The sequence below is a fragment of the Triplophysa rosa genome, linkage group LG25 (assembly GCF_024868665.1).
Source record: "Triplophysa rosa linkage group LG25, Trosa_1v2, whole genome shotgun sequence".
Taxonomy (NCBI): domain Eukaryota; kingdom Metazoa; phylum Chordata; class Actinopteri; order Cypriniformes; family Nemacheilidae; genus Triplophysa; species Triplophysa rosa.
This window is the reverse complement of record NC_079914.1, coordinates 254,707-277,618: the sequence shown is the minus strand read 5'-3', so window position 1 is coordinate 277,618 and position 22,912 is coordinate 254,707. Positions and strand designations below refer to the sequence as shown.

The following is a 22,912-nucleotide window of genomic DNA, read 5'->3' as shown; positions in this document are numbered from 1 at the left end:
TGACGTCAACCAGAAGCGCCGCAACAACCTTGAACTCGCTGCAATAGGTGGACGTCATGAAATCACGCTAAAGAAAATACTCTGATTAGCTGAGTTTACTTATCGTTTTATTGTACACCGTAATAAGTCATTGTTCTATGAAAACTGGTTTAAGTGTCATATTTTTCATTACTGGATAGTTATGGAAATATTCTTAATTACAATGACTTCTGTTTAAAACACGAGGTTGCATTTCACCCTAAAGAGTTTTATACAGTTGTAAGCCATACCTCAAAGCATGTTGTTAATGCTCAAACGAGTTCTTTTACACTATTCTGTGACATTTTCTTTACCATCTTGGTGCTATTCGATTAGCGATTATAAATGTATATTAGAGATGTTTTCTTTGAAAAACTTTATCCAAATCGGGTGAGACGTATTTATAGGTTTAAAGATTTTGACTCAGAGGAGTTGAAAGAAATAAGAATGAGTTACCTCACTTTTTCTTTGTTTCTTTGTAAACGCAGAGAAAGGTATTTGGAAGAATGCTTATAACCAAACAGATCTCGACTCCCATAGAAATTACTTTATCATTTTTTTTGTTCTGTTGAACACAAATGAAGACATTTTCAAAAATGTAGGACAGCAAACAGCTCTGGGGCATTTTTTCCTACTATGGTAGTCAATTGGGGGTCGAGAACTGTTTGGTGAATTAAACGAATTTCAGTGGTGATTACAGAATTACAGTGTGGTGATTATGAAAAAACCCTGGAACTAACTTTTTCTGCATGAATTGTGAAAAAAATTGCTCTAAGGGCATTTGAGGATTTCTCACACATATTTTCACCTACCACTTTTTATTTTCATTTTAGTGAACATCTGAAGAGGTGAAAGTGCATAGGGTGATGCACGTGTTCCCCCTGTAGTGGTTGATGTGCAACTACACCATCAAAACAGAACCATACAAAATAAATGGCTTTTTGATTGCTTTTCACTGTAGTGACCTCTCTGCATGAAAGGTTAAAATTCATGTGGAGGAAAAGACGTTTTGCTTTTTCATGAATAAACTGTTTTGTTATAACTAGATGAAATACACAAAGAGGTTAAAATAATCAAACAGAAACCAATTTAGGTAACATATCATTCAAAGTGCCATTTTATTTCATATCTAAGGATAATTCAAAAATATCAAATTTTAGCAAAACCCTGCATCAAACCACAGAGACCGGCCACAATGTCATGCTCTCATAAACCATTTTAACCCATGAAAGTCAAAAACAAACGCTAGTTCTGCTGCACATACGGAACATCCCTGACATTTAGAATAAATAAACTGTTTGGCCAAACACACAGACCCATCCTGATGTCCATCTCATTATACAATACCCTTTAACTAGAACTTTTACAATCATAATATAAAAATATGACTTGTTGGGAGAGAAGGTTTTTTGCAAAATTGTACTCGAGATAAGAATGCTATTAAAGAATGAACTATTGCACATCTAATATTCCAGGAAAGACACAGTTAGGAATCTTTTCTGATCTAAGAATCCTCCATTACTGCAATACTGCCTATGAATGTAGTGCAGAGATATTTCAGACACGCATGATGAACCCGTTCACAGTGATACTCATAAACCCATTCTGCACATCTCCTCAGAGTACCACAGACTGATGCATAAAGTGGCTTCTATTTGGCACATGAGTAACACTTACTAAAACAACATGCAGTGGGGTCCAAAAGTCTGAAACCACAAGTGAAAACGCTTCTCTGCATTTTTCAGGGACTCTGTAGGTTTGACTGGTGAAACATCCAAAGAACTTCACATGTGCTTTAATGGAAACAAGCAAACTGGACCTTGAAATATTATTTTATAATCATTACAATATGAATTAAATATTTTGTAATAATAATTTTACTTGCAAATTCCGAAATATTAATTATTCATTTTACATCATCCATCTACATCCCTTGTTTTAAATCCTTATAATTTAAAACTTTATCTCCAGATTGTCAGTTCGGTCTCAGACATTTGCATTCCACTGTACGTCCATTATAAACTGACATAAAAATAAAAAGTGACAAAGGTGACAACAGACTAAGGTGACAAAACTTACAAATACACTAAAAACACATACTCATGCTTGCTGTATACACACACGCAAACTTGTGAAAAAGGCAGTTGTCTACACAGGCATTCAGAGATTTCAAACAACATTCAGATACAATTGGGACCTTAAGGATAATCTGCAATTCTTAAATAATAATGGATTTTGTAAATAAAACAAAGAATTTAGTCATTCGACGGTTCATTTTGAGCAGCTCAGTGTAAAATATACAGCGAAGTTAATCGTGTTTACTCGGTTTTCTTCGTGTAGTTTAAAATAACAAAAACTCCCTTCAGCAACCTATTCAATTCGTGTTTCGTTTTACTCATTCTTGTTTGTCAATGCTTCATAACATTATATAATATATTATTTCTCTTGTATGAACAGAAAGGCTTTCTCGTTTGCCATCGAAAATTTCTTTCCTCAGTCTAATAAATACAGAAAACACATTTGAAAGTACTAATAACTGGAGTACAGCGGAGGAGGTATGATGTGGAGTGTGCAAGAGAAAGTGGAGTTTCTTGTAAGACAGTGTGTGTGTGTGTGTGTGTGTGTGTGTGCGTGTGCGCGTGTTGGTCAAGAGCTGTCCACCACTTGGTGCGGCAGGGTGACGAAGGAGCCGTTAATGAAGGAGCCTTGTTTTTCTCGTCCCTTTAGGAAATAGGTGAGCAGCTCTCCTTTCCCTTTCACAAATATTGGCCCCCTTCTCACAAAGCGGAAGCCATAGTCCTTCAAGATGGAGTAGCAGTCCTCCACCACCTGGGGGAAGCAGAATTTGTTACCTAGGATACTATAGTTTTATAAGATGCATTGGCCCTGTCCCAAATGCCGCAGTTACCTGGATGTTTCCCATCACCCCTGTGGACTCCATGCGACTGGCGACATTCACAGTGTTTCCCCAGATGTCAAAATGAGGTTTACGGGCCCCGATAACTCCAGCCAAAACGGCTCCTTTATTCAACCCTTTCGAAAAAAATCACACAGCGTAAAGTACATGATAGCAAACGGTATGCAGCATGTTTACCGTAAACATTCAGCAGGACACCACACCAGTGCACTGACCGATGCGGAGCATGAAGTTATTGAAGGACTGGTAGTTGATGTTCATCAGCGTCACCTTCATGGCCAGAGCGAAATCGGCCAGATCGGCCAAGTGCTGCCAACGTTCCCTGTCTGAAATCTCTTCTTTCTGTTGGCCAGGACAAATCCACCATCAACACTGATACCAACACTAAATGGATAGGAGTTCAAGAATTGTTCTACTTCCTCCTTTACCTTCACACAGGCATAACCGTTGGTGTTGTTGTCTGAAGTGACTCCTGATGCTGCCATGTACGTGCTGCCAATAGTCTTAATCTTGGTTATACAGCGAAACTGCGGCTCATCTAAAAGCTGAAATAGAAAGAGAATCAAGAAAACTATTTTGGCATAAGAAATTATTTATCCGTCAAATTATGCCGTATGTTAACTGTCCACGGTTAATTTATTATTTGTGGAGTGTACCTTTTCATGTGATGCTAACTTGCTTGTCACACAAAGCAAATGCTCACGTTGGCCATATTGCCATCGCCCATTAAAAAAATCCATATAAATCCATTTATTTTTGGGGTGAACGGTAAAATCTGCAATTTCTTACACTGTCAAAGTCGGAAATTATTTCATTGAGGAACCTCAGACACTCAATCCCCCCGTTGTTGATGCTTTCCTCCGTGTAGAAATCAGAGAAGTTTGGTATGGATGCAAACATGACTCCAATCTCATCATAGGACTGGCTGTAGAGCTCCTGGAACATTCACATGGCAAATGAAAGCAAAACAGCGCTCGAGTTGGACAGTGTTGATATTTTTGGAAGCTGAGGCTGACAGATGGGAGTTTCTCACCTCATCTCTTTTCTTGGAGCCCAGGAAGTGTCTGGCAACATGCTCCGGAAGCATATTTGTGACCAGAGCCTCATTCCAACGTCTCATCTCGTACACCTTCTCCTTCTGCTCGTGCACTTCAATCTTCCACAGGAACAGCGTGCGTGCGAGCTTCTCGACCTGAATAGAGAGAAACATGAAACAGCCATGACACTGTTCTGACAGCAGAAAAAAATGCATATATGGATTTTATATCTAAATCAAAATGTGGTTCCTTATGCAGAAGCACTGATTTAAAAATAGAGACTCTTACGTGTCGCGAGAAGTAGTAGAAGCTAACCATCATGATGAAGATCATCACACTCATGGTGTATTTGGAGGGCACAAGATAAATCCTGTGAAAAAATGAACCTTATTCAAATCATTGATCTCATGATCTTGATCATTGAGACGAACTCTCTAAAACTGTCAATACAACTATACGACACATTTCATTGTCTATAGAGAGTATCTAAAATAATATTTTACATTTTCTAAATGCTGACTGCCTCTGCCAAAGACATCTGTTGAAGTTGGTCTGACAACGCCTCCCAGATGTTTTGTGTCCTAAGCCTCAGCATACACTGATAATAATAGAAATGTACTGATAATGTTTATTTATAGTGTATTCACAGTGTGATAAGTGCAAGTGACTCACCTGTACTCTTTAAAACGAGACAGATCATACGCATCAAAGATGTCCCTCCAGCTGTAGATGTTAACCACACCTGTAGCTACTGTGATCAGTAGCATGAGGGTCAGTTTGACCATGTGGCTGACCTGCACCAACATGGTGGTTGCGATGAGGGCCAGAACTGCGATGTAGCTGTAGTATTTAGGATTCTCCAGACAGCCCCTGGTTACTGGTGTGACCGGAGTGACCTCGGTCGCATCACTAGAGGGTGGCCGACAACTTAACTACAGAAAAAGACATGAATGAATGAATGAATCAACAATGTTACTTAAAGTATATGAATATGACTTGTTTTCTAAAGCAAAACGATATGATTGTTGAATTAATATTTTGATCTTATTTAGCGAAAATAGCACATAAGCACATAAGAGCCCTAAATTAAAGTAATTTTTAGTTCGAATCTCATTCAAATTATGAGACACGCAAGAACCAATGATATTTGAAGTTATCGACGTGTCACCATACTTGAGATTCCTTTAAATAATTTTATAGATATTGTCATTTTTGCTTAAATTGATTTAAAATGTATTTACTCAAATCAGTGGCCATTTCACTATTGTGAGACTTAATGACAATATAAGTGAAACTTTGAGCACTATTTTTTGTAAATGGACTGAGTTATTTAGCTACTTCTGCACTAATAGCTTTCTTACCATATCTATTATGTCTGCCATTGTGACTATGAAGATGGCTGCCATGGCCCAAGTGTTGCGGGCCCAGCGTGTGTGATCAATCCAAGTGGAGAACGACACCAATCTCTTTGGAAAAACCTAATAAAAAACAACGCAAATGCTACATAAATTTAATTTTAGTCTAAAAACAAAGAAATGTAACAATTAACCTTGCAACTACATGGCCTGATAATACGTTATGAGTAAAGTCAATTGAAAAGCCACCAATCTAATCACACTGGGTATGTGTTTACTTGAACCCCAGGGGACTGAATGTACAGTGTTTGTGGAAACAATTGATTTCATTTGCAAAGTGATCCGTAATGCAACACCATCGATAAATTCTCCAATTCATAAGTCATATGAAATCATGTGCCCTGTATTTAGTCCATGATGGATGTGTGTGAGCATTTCCCTATCTGAATCTCATTTTCTCTGTGCTCGTTTTATCTGTGTGTGTGTATATGTGTGGGGTGGTGAATCAATATCAGTAGATAACTTTATGAATCGATTGGGAATGTGATGAGATTGCTTCAAATGTGTCGGTGCATGTTCTAAAAATAACTGAGAGGGCATGAGCCTTAGGACAAGATTTCATGAATTTGGATTGTTACATCATGTTACATAAAAAGTCAACACTATTGCATTAGATTTGTAAACAATCAGATTTCAGCTTGGACTATGACCCCAGCAGAAAGCTGTGATTGGTTAAGAAATGTGCTAGTAAAGTAGCTTACCCGTGGAAAAATTGCTGCTAGTGAACAGATAGTGAGAATAAGAAGCAAGACTTCCCCCACGGCCAGAGTCACATAGTTTGCCACCAGCCTTTACAGAGAAAAAGAGAACGAAATTGAAATTCCACTTACTACCTGCATTCTGAATCCATAACTGCATCAAGTATACTGTATAGTGCTACGTATAGTATGAATATGGCACATCTATAATAAGCTGAACTGAGGAAGAATGTCATTCTACTGTAATGAATTTCCCAAAGATTACCATTACCAAAACCATCATACACTGTCAGAAGTGTTGATCTTCAGCACATAAATATTTTTTTCTGGTACTTTAAAGCATAATTATGTTTCTAAGGGTTTTAAACATCATGATGGTGAGTAAATAATGACATGGGTCTCACCCAAAAGTGATTTTTTGTGACATTTTCACTTTTGGGTGAACTATACTTTTAAATAATAAAGTCATACACAAAGGCACATTCTAAATAGCAACAGGAGATCTTTATATCTCCAAACAGATGCTGTGAATAGACTAGGACTCGCTTCCACTGACCTGTGGATCTTAAAATAAAAGCTCAGATTAGATCAAGTGTGTCTGCCCAGTGATAAGTGAATAGTACCAGGGGTCGATGAGTGCTTCCATGATCGCAGTGAAGAGCAGCACCACACACGAGCAGCTGAACGCTGCACCACTCTGTTTCTCCTTCTCTACAGAGAACCTCGTCTCCAGCTCTGGGTCCGTGAAACGCAGGGACAGTCGATTTGTGTACTTGCCTTTAAGCCTGCAGTGCACATGGAAACACACACAAGCAAGTCCTGTTCAAGTTCACCCAAAAATTACAATTTTGTCATCAGTCAAACCTCATCGTATTTTGTGCAACACAATATGAGACATTGGGTGGAATGTTTGAGCCATAAAGTTATTATAATAAGTAATTCATACAACAAGTCTTTTCAAAAAGCTGTGTGTGGGGAACTAGTAGGCAAAACCCCTTATTAGCACTTGCACAGCATATCTATATAAAGTCAACTATACAAAAAGAACAGTACAGTACATTAAGTAATGGGGTATATGCATATGGGTCGATGACGTACTTCTGCTAAAATCTCAGCCAGGCTGTTACATCTGGCACCATAGGGAACAATGGCGTTTCGCTTCAAGATGCACATAGGATTGCAATCAACAACACGAGTCTAATTATTCAAACACTTCGCCATACGTCGACAACCAAAAAGGAGAAGCACTTCAGGCTATCCATTTCCAGGTACATCAACAAATATGAACTTTTGTACTTACTAGAGGCATGATCACAGAGGCACTTAACAATTCTCACCCATAGTGCTGTCGGTTCGCCAGAATTCATCTTTATCACTTGGTGAAAAATCCCCTTAGTACTAAAAGAGTAGAAGTGAACTATTTTAGCGGAAGTACGTCATCGTCCCGGGTGCATATACCCCATTGAGTAATACTGGGGTTACATCCCTATTAAAAAAAAACCCCGGACACTCAACAGAAACCATCACAGAACTTCTAATGGTTTCCATTAAAATACCATTATGAACCATTAGCTTTCCATCACATACCAGTACGCCATTATAGTTTCCATTAAAACCAATACAAATCCCATTATAACCATTAAATCCATTACATTTTGTCCCTGCTGAAAAAAACAATAGAACCCCAACAGAAACCATTACAGAAATTCTAATGGTTTACAATAAAATACCATTATGAACCATTAGCTTTTTCCATTAAAACTATTACAAAATGCCTTTTTGTAGTGTGTTTTGGGCATTATTCCAGTAGGATTTAACATCCCACCAATAGAATCCATCACATACCAGTAGAACCATTACAGTTTCCATTTAAACCAATACAAATCCCTTTAAAACCAATAAAACCATTATAACTTCTTTAATGGTTTCTATTGATTTTTTCAGCAGGGTTTTTTTATCAGCAGGGAACCCTGCTGAAAAAAACTATAAAAACCATTAAATAAATTATAATGTTTTAATGTGATTTGTATTGGTTGTAATGGAAACATTAATGATTCTACTGGTATGTGATGGATTCTATTGGTGGGATGTTAAATCCTATTGGAATAATGCCCAAAACACACTACAAAAAGGAATTTTGCAACGGTTTTTAATGGAAAAAGCTAATGGTTCACAATGGTATTTTTATGGAAACCATTAGAATTTCTGTAATGGTTTCTGTTAGGTTTCTATTGTTTTTTTTTCAGCAGGGCCTAAGCAGCTGCCTTCGAGATGACTGGAACTACCAACAGCTCTCCAGGTATTCTGTGGGCAGATTTTTGGTCCACTTTTTTATTGTATTGAAAAGTGCTCTCTAGACATTTTTTTGGGTGAACTATTATTTTAAGTGAAAAACTCTTACCACCTGACTTGCTTTACTGGTGCTTGAATTTCTCCAAATCCCCCTTCCCTCCACTTTACTTACGCTTGTACTGTCTCTCTTTCTAGAAGCGCTTCATTGAGGAGTTTATTGAGCTCCTGTTCGTTCTCCTGGGCATCTATCACCCTTTCAGCCAGATCACGCAGACGCAAGCGACGCCTCGGGTTAGGAAACGAGGGGTTCACCACCTGATGGCAAAAACACATACATTTACTTACCTTACTGTAACTGACTCCACAACTTTAGGGCAGTGGTTCTCAAACTGGGGACCGTGGCCCCCTGGGGGGACCCAAGATGGATCCAGGGGGCCACAGATTTTGTGGTATTAAATATAGAAATTTATCATAAATTTGATGCATTTAAACATCAGAAAAACAGGACCACCAACCAGAAGTATTGCTGTTCCAGCATTGTACAACAGAATTTGTTTTTGGTTTCATGAAAATTCTAAGTTTAAAATTTTTATTTGGGGGGCTGCAAAACGATGCACTCTACACAAAGGGGGCCTTACAACAAAAAAGTTTGAGAACCACTGCTTTAGGGTACATGCTTGTAAAAGGAGTGATATGGAAAGCTGTTCCTTACAAAATGGGAATTTTTAGGGGTCAGTTTGCTGGAACACTTAATGTGTTTGTTCATTTATTTTTTGCTCTAAAAGGGGTGCGGTCATCACAGAATCACAGAGACCTCAAACATGTCAGGATGGTTCCCAAACTTGAACCATTACTCAGGCACCAAGACACAGATCTGTCAGACCCTAGATGGCTCTAATACGTTTTTACCCATAACTCAGAATCCTAATAAATTCCTCCACTTCTGTCTATAACTTTCTTTAGTTTTTCTATTACCTTTACTCCAAAATCCTCCTATAGCAAAATGTCTGATTAGGTCAAAAGATATAACAAAATATTTTAAAACTCTTTTAACTTTAAATTAGTCCTGTGTCATGTGCAAGTTCATGGTTTCAATACCCGTGTGTCCAGTTCCTCTGGCTCCTCTGGTGTGGTACATGCCGTGTGGACGCTCCCATTACACTCCGTAGTGTTGATCAGTAGTGGAGAATTACCATTAGATGACGTCACCGAAAGCTTCTGAAAGAGAAATATTGGAGTGTGAAAGGGGCAGAAAAAGACAGACGGTAGCAACAACACCATGAAAAGACTCTCACTACTCCACTGATGCCATTCTTGCCCACAGGTCCCTTGGGAACCACCACCAAGTAGGTCTCAATGCCCCTCTCCTTCAGGTACTCGCAGCGATCTCCACCGTTCCCTGGCTCCACATCAAACTCTCCATGCAGACACTCAAGGGTATTCTGGGAGATGTGGACTCGCCTACCAGACACAAATGGCAAATACAGCTTTTTTGAAGTAGTCATCGTTTTGACAGACTTTGTTACAGCCGAACATAGACTTTTTGACATTATTTTATTACAATACACATTATTTATATGAAATATTTACTAATCAGTTTTGTAATCTGCAGTCTGCACTTGCTAACCACAAAAATATGTAGCTTGCACTTGTGAAGCCATTACCCTGGAATTCCTCCAGCCTCCATCTTATTGGCCACTGTGACATCAGTTGACCACACGTCGTATTGCCAGCGCTTCTGGCCGAGCACGCCGCCCAAGACTGTCCCAGAATGAACGCCGACACGCATGTCGACATCCGTCTGCGTCTTCTCTCGAACGTATCTAAAATCCAGACGTATGTGTCAAACCTCGCAGTATTCAAGCAGACCCATACATGAGCTAATTACAAATGACATCCGTCAAGAACTGTTTCTAACTTCCTTAAAAGTCATTGTGGCAGTTCATTAATAGTTTAGGAATTAAATTATTGCAATTAGCAACACTTACGAAATCGCCTCAACCATAGCCAAGCCCATCCTTATCGAGCAGGCCGCATGGTCGTCACGGTAATCTGGAAGGCCACAAATACAGTAATAGCAGTCGCCAAGGATCTTAATCCTCAATTGGTGGTATTTCTGAAGAAAGAAGAAATCACAACACTTGTTAGTTAGCAAAAGTAATACGATGGCCTCTAGCCAATAGAATTAGTAAGTTTGTGCTAGAACTTACTCACACAAAATAAGATTTGAAACCTCACTAAATGTGTGGAGAAAAGCATGCACACTATAGTTACTCACAGCAGCTAGCTTGTCGAACCGGGCAAACAATTCGTTGAGCAACTTAACCAATTCCTGTGCACTACAGGACGAGGAGAGTTGTGTGAAGCCCACAATGTCTGCGAACAAAATACTGTGACAGAAATACAAGAAATACCCTTTAGAAATCAAGCTCAAATGGAACTTTCCACAGATTTAAAATGGGCTTAAATCAGGTTGACATGATCATTCTGTATAAGAAACAACAAGATTTAAGTTGTCATATACTCTTCTGAAGATTTGTGATACAAATTACAAAAAAACTTCAGGGAGTTTGTTTCTCTTTTTAATATTAATAGGACACATAAGTGTTCAAACAAAATCGTCAAGCATTTCACTTTGATCTTCTGTTGTTTATTTCGTGAAGTTACCTGACGTTCTCGTGCCGATACATGTACATGGTGTTGAACTGCTGCATCTCTTTCTGACTGGCTTCTTTCTTCATGTCTTGAAGCATCTCATCTGCGATGTGCTTGGGCAGGATGGACAGCAGGAGACGCTCCTGTACACAAAGGAACAATGTGTGTTTGTAACAACTTTTTTATATGCAGATCTTATTATGTGACACAACATGTAATTCACAAAGTTTCACATATTTCAAGCCAACTGTGGTTCAATGTTTTGGCTTTACTTAACACGTTTTTACTACATTTTCTATTACGGAATCTAAGCGAAAAAGCAAAAAGTTGATATAGATGGTTTCAGCGGCAACAACATAAACAAACGTTATGTGGCCCAAACTTAACTGCCGATAGACCTCTGCAAAGAATCAATAACTGCTGAGCATTTTTAATTGAATATGATGCAATTAATACACATTAAAATATAAATTAAATATAAAATAAATTGTTATATTACTGTTTGTATTAGTGATGTTACGTTCTGAGCCGAGGCTTCGGAGCGTGTGTCGAGAAATCCTGGAAGCTTTCAGTGAACCGCGTATTGAGGCTTGTATCGCTTTAGACCAATGACGTCATATATGACGTCTGAAGCCTCGTTTCCGTAAGTGGTTCAGTAAGCGGTTCGAATCTTGCCGTGACATTTTGACAGCTATATAAACCAAGTACCACAATCACATTCACTGCCCTCTGCCCAGTTAAACCCAGACACTTTCCAGTTTTATAATAATAATATTGCCCCTTCTGCCTATTTTGACCAAATAATTGATTTACTCACATTTATTTCAAGCCAATACGTTATTTACACAGTTATGTTATACAATAATATTATATACCACCAGAAAATACACATTATATTCATATAAATAGATTAGTCTATGTGGAAAAAATTTTTTTCTTCACTGTTATTTCTTAGCCTTAACTGGCGCAAAATACAGTGTATCACAGACCACATCTGGCACATCTGTAATGTATCTGCTTGTTTTACCCTTTTTGGCCACCAGATGGTTTTGTGAGCAAATGAAGCCTCGAGAAATTAACCCTTTTGTGAACCACTTGGCTAAAAAGCTTCAAAGCTTCATGAGGCTTCATCTCGCCACCACTAGTTTGTATATATTGACCAATAACCAAACACAAACTGGAAGTTAACTTTGGGCCAGGCGTATGCGTCTGATGAAACAGTCTATAAATGATTTGGGCCAGTCCCCCCCATATAAATTTTCCTATATAAACTTTCCTGATGATTTTAAAGATCCCATGATACACTTATCTTTTTCATGTTGATTTATTACAGGACATAACAAAGGACTTTTTTCTATTTTTGCTGAAATGATTTGCTATTGGCAAACGCTAGTCAGAGGTAGGTTGTATTGGGATGAGGTGGTATTCTCATTATACAGAGCGGATACTGTACAATTTTGCCATGAGTTGGTCTGTTTCTCCAGAAAACAACGTTTGAAATTTAAAGCTTTTCTTTAGTTAATAATAAGTAATTGAGTAAGCATATAGCCACGGGAAGTGGGGGTGCTGCAGTGTCAAACGAAAAAAAAACTTAAACAGTGTAAAAAATAAATAAATAAAGGCAGAGACTATTTGCACTATAGGTTCGCCCACCAATATGTGATTGGAATAGAGAAAGTGTAAGAACGACAACATGTCAAACAGCGATTCCAGTTGTGTAAGGTGTAAAGTCTGTATAGCTTTGGCATTGGAGACCGGGGTTCTAATCCAACTCTCATAAATAAATATATTACATTTTATTAATGTGTCTATTCACTAATACCCATTGAAAACATTAATTAATAACTGTTTTTGTTTTAATAACGTCACTGTTACAATGACAACACAAGTGTCTCATGACGTCACGGGCACGGCGTTAGTGAAGGTCAAGTGTCTTGTCCAAATGGCGCAAAAACGAATTTCATTATACATTAATACATTAAAACACAAATACATTACTTTTTTTTAACCACCCAAACATCAACCTAAAATAAACCATGGGAAAACCAGTCACGTGATTAAACACAACTGCATGCTGCACGGCGATAGCACATAGAAATCAATCCGTAACTTTACACATTCTGCCTGTAGATCTAGCCACAATCTCAAATAAAGAAATAACTGTTTTACATTACTGCTGGCCTGCATGCAAAACTCCAAAAGAGGCCTTTCTTTCTGGGTTGACGCTGATGAAGTCCTGCATGAGGCCATTAATGTTCAGTTAAGCTGCCACAGCGCAGCTAGTTTCGTACAACAGATTGTGCTTTGGTGCTTTGGTATACGTATAACATTGTAACTCCACGCCAGCAGAGGGAGCCCTCTCCCGAGTATTGACTGGCTACCGCACTCGCTGCCTCACTGGTCACTTCCTGTTCTTGGACTATTTAAGCATGCCTTTCCATTTACCCATTGCGAAGTATTGCCAGTTTATCTTGCCTTACCAAGCATTTATTGTATCTGCCTTGTTTCTACTGTTATGACCATTGCCTGTCCTGTTCACGTCTGTTGCCACATCCCCTTGTTACGTTGTTTGGATTGGACTGCTTTATGGTATTTTACCTCTGCCTGTTTCACGTTTACGCTACCTGCCTATCGATTTGGATTTGTTTGCTGTGGATTTTAATAAACGACTGCGCATGGATTCTGATTCGGCTTCAGCCTCATTACAAACATGCATTTATGTGTTTGTTTTTATGCTGTATCCTATGATCACACTGGCATCCTTCTTTATTCTCGGCAGCAACTAATTTTTGCCTCCATTATTTATTAACATTAAACTTAAGCGGCTCGCCCATGGCAGTCATAACTTCTGCCCTGGCAAAAAAAAAAACAGCACCCCCTGTTCAAAATATGTTCCCGCGGCTATGTGAGTAAGTACATAAAAATCATTGCTGAAAACTGCCTTCTCCTCACCACGATTTGCAACAATAATCTTATAATCATCATTTAGAGCTATCAAGTAGGATTTCACAGGTAATGTAAAAAGTTATTTGATTATAGATCTTTGAGCTTTGAAAAAAGATAAAAACTAAAAAAGATGTTAACTATTAAAAAATGTTTTTAATAAGGTTTTTTTTTAATTAATGTCAGCTATGTTTGTATAAAAAAATGCACATGAACTGTGTGGGAAAAACTCTACAAACACATGGAAATTTACTGGACGAATATGTTCCTTCGTGACATTAACCGGTAAACAATATGCCAGATGGCACCCTGATAACACATCCACTCATAAAAGGGGATTTTAGAGACAAACATATTTCCGAAACAGTAACCTATCACCTGTGTTACTTGCGTTGTTACGCAACTCATCTGTTGCTAAATCACCCAGCCAGTACAGGTCCAAAACCCGTCGCACTCCAGACTGAAAACATTAACATGATATGACTCTGACACGACAAGCAGGACAACACGAACCCTTTAGAGTGTACACACCCACTCTTTCTGTCTCCTTTTCTCTCTCTCGCTTCCTCCAACACTCCCACACACACTCACGCATGAGGAGAAGAGGGTGCTGACAACATATCAGGTCGGTACATTCACCCAAGAGTGTGACAATAAAGAGAAGATAAAGGTTGGAAAGGATCACGAGGAGCGAGTCGCTAGTGTGATTACAGCTGACATCGTCTCAGGAGACTGGTCACCATGGTAACCTGCTGTAACCGGATGCTCCTTGATTGGCTGGCAGACCCCGTCTCCTGGCAGTCCCTGCTCCTCCATTAGTATTCTGGGAGTTTCTCCTCACATGGCCTTATATGCCTATTTTGCACTCTTTTACATACGCGCACACAACTATATTCTGCCTAACTTCTGATTACTAGTGCTTGCTCAAACCATTAGGAAGATCTGATTGCTTATTCTATACACAAACACACACAGCAAACATAACACATGCTGTCGCTGTGTTATTATCTAGCTACAAAAGCTTTCTAATGTAAAGCTACACAACATCACGTGATCGCAGCCTATTAGATCATATTGATGGTTAAAGTACAGCTACATATGAAGAGTTTGGTTCCAAATTTTTTTTTTCTATTGTGCATTCCAATTAATATAAATTAAACTGCAGTTGGTTTGTTTTGATTTAAGCCATAATAACTCGAAAAATACAGCTAATAAACACAACAAAACATAATAAAAAACATGATTTTTGAAAAATTGTAAAAACGGAGTTATCTCATTTTGGAACCAAACTCTTCATATATGGAGCAGGAGTTCTGACCCATAAGACCTCGATGCCCCAGAAAAGTGTAAACACTGTGACATTCATTCCTTGCAGTGTGAATCTGTTTCTTCATCCAGTGGCAGGTGGACAAATGTTCAGGAAACCTTTTTGAAAACAGTCACTGCAATCAACTGCATTCTATATCATGCAAAGAGTAGAGTCTAAAAGTAGCAGCTAGAATGCGCTAGAATGGACATGTCAGATCACTTGAACAAACAGAGAAATGTTTTGAACGCACCACAAAGTTTGAAAGAATTACAGTGTTTAAACTATTTAGGACGTCAAACTACCAATGGCTTACTTCTAGTCGCCACTGCATAAAACTAGGACTGAAAGTATATTAACATCCAACATTGATTCACTTCATCTTTGGCATTACAGACAACATATTTTGCATTTCAGGATGTGCAATATGTTGTGTGAAACAAAGTTTCGAAATGTAAATAAGCAAAACAGGAAAGGGTTTATCGGACGCAGGTGATGTTAACAGAATGCGAAGCACAAAACTCCACCTGCTCATCTTGCGTTTCTCTGGTTGTTTCGCTCACCTGCTGCTGACTCTGCTCCTCCAGGTTCAGCTTCACCTCCAGGGACTGTCGGGTCTCTAGAAAGGCTTTGCGGTGTTTGCGGTCAGCCATGTAGTACGACATGACGCCCACTGTGATGGTACATGAGTATATCACAATGTTGGCCAGCAACTGCAAAGAAGTACAGCACAATTATGACATGATATTTATGTTCTCACAAGACCAAGGCATATCACCTTTGATTTATTACAATTAATATAAATATTACAAATAGTGTTTGTTGATATACTTTTAATTCAAACACAGTATTATTAAAGTAATAAGAATCACAAAACCCCAGAATAAAACAGGCTTTTATTACATGCAAAATATAATTTCCATGGAATGAGAACCGGACATATTCTTGGAAAGGTTTGTGAGAAACACTACTAAAAAAAAGACTCAAACGGAGTAAAATGTTGTTCCTATGAGCGACTGATGTCCAGGTTCTTGTTCTGCAATGTATTGTAATAAACTGCTTTGTGTGTTTTGTCTCTTGGGGTCGCAGTGTGTACCAAAAACAGTCGTGCTGAGTATGAAGACTCAAGAACTTTGGCCCGACACCCACCTCAACTCAACTCAACTTTATTTATATAGCGCTTTTACAATTTTCATTGTTACAAAGCAGCTGTACATGAGACATATGCCAAGCCTTTCTGCTTCTTATTCCATCTCATTTCAGCATCGCCATAAACAAACACCAGTTTTTATCACCAAGCTTCTTCTATTTATGTGGTGTGGTGTAATAGGTGAATCTCATGAAAACATTTCCAGGTGACATTTCACTTCAAATTCAAAGGGAAAATATCATATTTTTTGCGTAAAGAAAATGAAGCATGTTTTATAAAAACATTACATTTTTTGTGGTGTGACTTTATGACAATCAAGCACAAACAGTGTTTTTAACCATTTTACAATAACCAAACACTGTTATACATGCCTATTAAAGGCTGTGTAAGATTTCATTAAGACTGCAAGATACAAGCAATACATTACATTTACATTTAGTAATTTAGCAGACGCTTTTATCCAGTTTATGAGTAAACTACAATTCAAAAAACACATTCGTTATTTAGTATTCTGTCTTGTTTTTAATACTTACATCCTAAAAAAAATCACATAAATATATGAAGTCTTGTGGCTTTACGGGAATCTAAAGAAATGTATTAAAGTTTATGCTTAAAGATAATGGGAGTGCCCATTTATCCAATAAATGTCAGAAAAACAAACTGAATTTAACAGCTATGAAAATGTAAAAAAATGTATAATTGCTCTCAGGCTTCAAATGTACTCAATAAAGGACTAATGTACTAATAGCAGTAAGTTCTTACAAATTATTACTGGGAGACAATTTTTCATCACATCTGCAGAGCAAGTATGTGCTTGAAGTTGAAAACTGTTGCAACTGAGTTTGGCATTGATCCTGTACATGAGAAAACGTTCTTACTTTTCAACATCAATTGGACTTTGATATGAACCCTCAGGAGAATCTCTTCTCAAAGCAATAAAAAGATCCAAACTTTGTATGGTACATCATAGTGTTTTGCAAAAATTCATTCTGTTATTTAGTAGAAGCTAACCAAATAGAGAATGTGAAGCTACGTCACGCCGTGTTGAATGTTGCGCCATCTTGGGAGGATGGCTGCTAGTGCGTTCAATGTAGTGTTTTGTTTTTTCTTGTTTGATTAGGATATATAACTAAGGTAGGTCGGACTTGCTGTGTTAAAAACTGCAATAGCATTACGCAGGGTCGTTCAGGAAAAGCCCATGGTTCTTTCACTTTCGATCTCTCCATAAATAAAACAAAACAAGTAATGGTACATATCAAAACAATAATAGCAGTGGAGTATGATCCTCTCAAGATGGCGGCGCAACTGCAACATGCAACATGCAACATGCAACATAGGGCGTGAAGTTAGCTTCACATTCTATATAAGACCGACGCCAAATTCAAGAGGCATTTGGAAACCAAAAACTCAAATTACAAAGGCAATATAACTCTAAAAATGATATTTATTCAAGTCAATTTTATGCTTATAATTTTGGATATTGTATGGCAGCTTATGGTAAGATTAATGAATGTCCATGTTTGTTCAATGTTTTGATTTTGAAAGACTCTTTTTTGGATTTTGTACAGTTCTGTAGATGTTGGGTCACCAAATGAAGAACAGTAGAGCTAAAGCAAAACCATTTGTGAACCACTGCTTATATGATAGGGTTGGGTACTGAAATCCGGTACCTATATACGATATGTAAATGGACCGAATAAAAACGCAGATTTCGGTGCCACTTAAATGCTGACTGAGCCGTCGATTGAGCCATTTGCCCTCATTCGCGTGAACGAGTCAGAAAGCTCCGATAATACAAATTCAATACATATTATATAATGGTTAAACGCAGGGCCGGATTATCCAATGGGCATTATGGGCACAGGCCCAGGGGCCCATGCACGCTTGGGGCCCAGGCAAGGGGAAAAAATTCACATAACAGCGTTTACGCCATATTCATTCTGCCGTGCGCTTCTCTGGCCAGCGCATGGAGGTGCACACACAAAACAGTGTTTCTAAATTAGGAAGTCTGTCTCTTGATTTAGTCACTTTTACGAGCCCTCCAGCGGCTTTTGTTTAGAAGAAGCGCATAGCAACAATATAGCAACTTCTTGGATAAACCTTAGCTTTCATTCAGTGGGAAGATGTCCCCAGTGCTGCCCCGTGAGCGCGAGGTCTCTCTTTCCCGGCAGGAAGAAGCAGCACCGTACGACAGGTGACTCGTGAATAAAATGAGTACAAAGCAGACTTTCCAACAACCTGTCACTGTTATCGGCTGTTTGGATATATAAATATGAACAAAGTTCGTCGGTAAATATGCACATGGTTACCATGAGGCTGTGTGAAAGAACAAATAGTTGAAATCACCGCTTTTTATTGTGAGTTAGATGATGTCGCGTCATGAACTGACAACAGAAAATATGTCAACGAGAACGGTTTTATTGTTGTAAATATAATGAATTGATATACCCTCGCGGCTGTCTTAAATCTTAAAAGGTTAGAGGTTTTTTTACATTTATTTGGTGGTGTTTCCTTGCCAACTGTGAATTATTTTATATTGATATAATGTTGATCAGTGATGCCTTACTTTACCAATATTTAGCCTTCATTATTAGATAATCCACAGATCTTTTACATACATTGCAAAATGTTTACATACACACAAATATGATGATGTCATAATATATATGCTAAAGAAGTATACTTATAATACTTGTTAATGTCGTTTACTGTAACACATTACATGCTTACATAATAACGTGAGTCGCGAGGTGCTTGTTACACAACCCTTACGAAAATTAACCATGTTTTTTTTTGTTGTACAAGTTTAGTAACCATGTTTTTTTGGTGCATTGATTACTCAGGGCAAACCCATGGTTTTACTACAGTAACCATCGTTTACTATGGTTTTTACAAAAACGTGGTTTTAAAAACCATGGTTATTTTGTGATAACCATTTTTTTACTACAGTAACCATGTTTTTTGGGTTTTAACTAGTAAAACCATGGTAAATTTTCGTAAGGGAAATAAAGTTTAACGAATGGACAAATTACTCTTGTAGTATAATCATTGACAAAGACTGCTCGTTTATTCTTTGAAGAGTAGAATTGCATTTAAGAATATTCTTAAGAACTTTCTGTAATTTATCTGAAGAAAGTTCTTATATTTTCTCTTAAGAACAGTTTTGTGAATCCGGCGTGTTTGTGTTGAATTATGGAAGAATCTGATAGAACTGAATTAAAAGGTTGAGGTGTGGTAGTGTGTGCTTGAATATGCCAGTGAGTTACAGTATGCAGGGAAAGGTCTTAATATTGTTGTTGCTGGTCCAGGAAGGCCTTGTTGCAATCATGTGGTGTAAATTCTGTATGATGGAGGATGTGTACAGGTGTTGATATTGTCCTTCAGGTTGTGATCATAATTTGTAACTTGTCAATGTAATCCTGTAATCCTGAAACATAGAGGTGTTTCATACACATAGTACCCTAGGCTAATTTAAAACTTTATTGTGCGCATGTGTGTGTATGGGGGGCCCATAAAACACTTGTGCCCAGGGGCCTCTGAGTTCTTAATCCGGGCCTGGTTAAGCGCATGACCCGTGGATTCATCGTAGTGAAAGGCAGTTTTAGTGTGCGCTCTCTCCCTCCATCCATCTCGGCGAGTTCAGCATTCATCACCTGGCGCAGTCTTTAACTTCAACCGCCGCGTAAGGCAAGTTTTAAAGTGAAATTAACGTTAATTCGAAACGCACATGTCGCGTCTGTAATGCAAGCGATCACAATAAAACTGTTGCGCTTTATTTGTATTTATTTGTTAAAATAAATTAAGCGCGTGCTGCGTGCAGTGGAGCTCGTTCTTAACAGTAACGCATTTGACAAGAAAGACAAGCGAGACACAGCAGAGAAAGTGCTTAAACCTTATAGCATCTGTCAGTCTGATCTCTGGACATCAGTCTGTCAAGCTTTTTATTCTGCCTGCATGTTTGGGCATATAATTATACTTTTTCATTATATATACTGTCTGTTTTTAAAACAATGCACATATAATGTAGCCTAGAAGGAGCTAGTAAATGGACTTAATCTCTTGATATATTCAAGGCATCTTCTGCCCATATTTAATACAACTATGGTATTAAATGTTATGGTTGTACATCTTTCAATGTTAGTGTCCATGCTCATTTCACATTCACTTAAAACTTTAATTGTGAAATTGTTTTTAATTATTTAATAAATGTTTTTTTAATTAAATATATTGTTCTTTAATGTCATCCACCAGTGCTTTGTGGCTCTTTTTAAAAGTATCGATCTAGGCACCGTTTAAGCACCGGTACTGTTTTAAAAGTATAGATTTGGCACAGGTATCGAATAAAAAAAACGATACCCAACCCTATTATATGACCCAAACCATCATGTGCCTTGAGATTCTCAGCTTCTTTGAAAGACTCTTCTTTTAGATTCTTATTCTTTTAAACTGTTGTCGCCATTTATCTCACCTGTCTTCCGAGAGCTGCCCCCTGAATGTCCTCCTGCTGCTGCTGTGCGATGGTGACACCCAACACCAGGGTGTGCACCCCACAGGAAACGGCTGTGATGAGCACTATAGGAGTTAGCCGGAGCGGCAGTGTCAAAAAGAAGGAAAAGCTAAAAAAGGCCTGCCAGCCTACAGTGTCGCTGGGCTGGTGGAAGCGGGCAAAGTTCAATCCTAGGTAACAGAAAATCTGGGCTGCTATGAGAAGCCAGAGGGCATAGGGCACCAGGCGACGTGACACGCGGTCAGGGAGCAGGCCGTACCGACACAACAAGTAAAGTACCACGTCTGCGGCCAGTCCCACCGATGCCACGACCACAGATGCCAGTTTGTCGCTGGTATAAACCACAGCGCACATCACAATGACATAGCAGTCAAAAAGGGCCGCAAAAACCACCAACACCAGCAGGGTTTCATGCCGTTGGCGGCGGAAATAGGTCTGGTAGAGGTTCTCCAGAGAGTCAGGAGCAAAGGTTAGCCGCATGAACCGCGGCAAACACAGGCAGCAGCCGGAACTGCGCACGGTCACCTCGTGGGTTCGTCCCACGGCTTGACCAGGGTCAGAGGGCAGGGTGACCGAACAGTCCGCCGAATATTCAGCAGAATACTCCGGCTCCGAAAAGGCCCGGTTCCGAGGCATTGTCGAGGTCTGAATGTAATAAGTACTGAACAAGGATTTTTTTGCAGGGTTTTGTCCTCTTTAACGTAGCATATGTTCAAAAAACATGTGCTTGCTTGCTTGAATGTCTTTAAAATGTGTCCACAAATGTCTGAACCTGAGATGTACGCTGATCAGATCTAAAGTCGCAACGTGATTGTCATGCACTGCATGTTTAGACATTGAAGCAGATCTTGTTTGCATGTTCTCTGTACTGTACGGCATGGGCATCTGCCAGCACCTCTTGGTCTTCTAGAGACGCTTTGGCACTTGGGATGCGGTTCTCAAGCAAATGACAACAGCTTTATGACTTTGTCTTAACAAGTTGCCAAATATGAATAATATCAAAGGGTAAAGAAGCCGTTTACGAATTCATCTGGCTCTGTTTTTCCAGTCCAGGGTCCAGTCTGTGTGTCCACCAGAGCTCACTCTGGGTTTCCATGGTGAATCCTTGCATGGATGAAGAACATCAGGCATCAGGAAGGAAGCAATGCGACCACCGAACGAGATTCTCCTGCCCAGATCGACATGACACGCTGTGATAAATGAAATGAAAGCCTTTAGGCAGGTTAAATGGAGAAATTAGACGTGATCGTGATCGGAGGCCTGATACAGTCTGTTATCGTGCCTCTCTCTTCCTGTAGGCTATACATTGTCTGTGCATGCAGGATTCAGGCAGGAAATACATGTTGCGCTCTCACGCCGTACGAAATATGGCAATACACCGCTGCTATCCTCTGTTATTGTTAAAAACGGTACACATCCTGACGGTTTACTGTTGACCGCGTTTAATGTTTTAATAAGACACGCGAAAAAAAGATCCAGGTAAAGGTTTAGTGATGAAAATGTGTAAATCTCCCCAGACTGTCCGTGTCAGGCTTCATCATACTGTATCCAAAACATATCCGTTAAACGTGTCCATATAACACATACCAGCTCTGTTACACATAACAGCTCTGTTAGCGGTCCTTTGCAGATGTGACAAAGACAAATCTCAGATGCGGAGGAGAAATCACCCGTAAAGCGAGTAAAAATCCACAGTGCGGTGTATTCGAGTCTTCGAGAATCACGCGTGAATAAAAGCGGGATACTGAAACAACATTCCGTTTTGCTGACTGTTTTGACAAGGTTTGCAGTTCACAACCCGGACTTTTCATTGAGTGTGTGTGTGCATACAGAGAGATTCGGTCGTCCTCACTTTACTGCGATTTCCGATTCGCGAATCATTCGTGCGAGCCGGCGTTTATTAATGATTCATTCGAATCGATTCCCAAATCGATCGACTGTAAGAGTGCAACTTAAATGTGGGTGACAGGTTGG

At 38.9% G+C, this 22,912-nt stretch overlaps 1 protein-coding gene across 1 annotated transcript; it reads right to left on the bottom strand.

Moving 5' to 3' along the window:
• Positions 1–165: 165 nt before the first annotated feature.
• On the bottom strand, positions 166–22,787 carry adcy3a (adenylate cyclase 3a). The gene is made up of 20 exons (XM_057324898.1): positions 20,900–22,787; positions 15,845–15,994; positions 11,045–11,175; positions 10,656–10,767; positions 10,366–10,493; positions 10,042–10,200; positions 9,673–9,838; positions 9,476–9,595; positions 8,550–8,692; positions 6,709–6,870; positions 6,089–6,176; positions 5,334–5,450; positions 4,645–4,904; positions 4,261–4,342; positions 3,969–4,127; positions 3,725–3,871; positions 3,364–3,480; positions 3,151–3,277; positions 2,927–3,051; positions 166–2,847 (listed from the first exon to the last, which is right to left on the bottom strand). The coding sequence occupies exons 1-20, from the start codon at positions 21,572–21,574 to the stop codon at positions 2,665–2,667; spliced, it is 3,351 nt and encodes a 1,116-aa protein (XP_057180881.1). The 5' UTR covers positions 21,575–22,787; the 3' UTR covers positions 166–2,664.
• Positions 22,788–22,912: the final 125 nt, after the last annotated feature.

Bases quoted from the DNA above. Each gene is read 5' to 3' on its own strand.
- adcy3a (XM_057324898.1), bottom strand. From the start codon at position 21,574: ATGCCTCGGAACCGGGCCTTTTCGGAGCCGGAGTATTCTGCTGAATAT. The intron at 10,494-10,655 runs GTGAGTAACTAT...TTCTTTCTTCAG, and splicing joins GGTTCGACAAGCTAGCTGCT to AAATACCACCAATTGAGGAT. The intron at 2,848-2,926 runs GTAACTGCGGCA...TGCTTCCCCCAG, and splicing joins GGGTGATGGGAAACATCCAG to GTGGTGGAGGACTGCTACTC.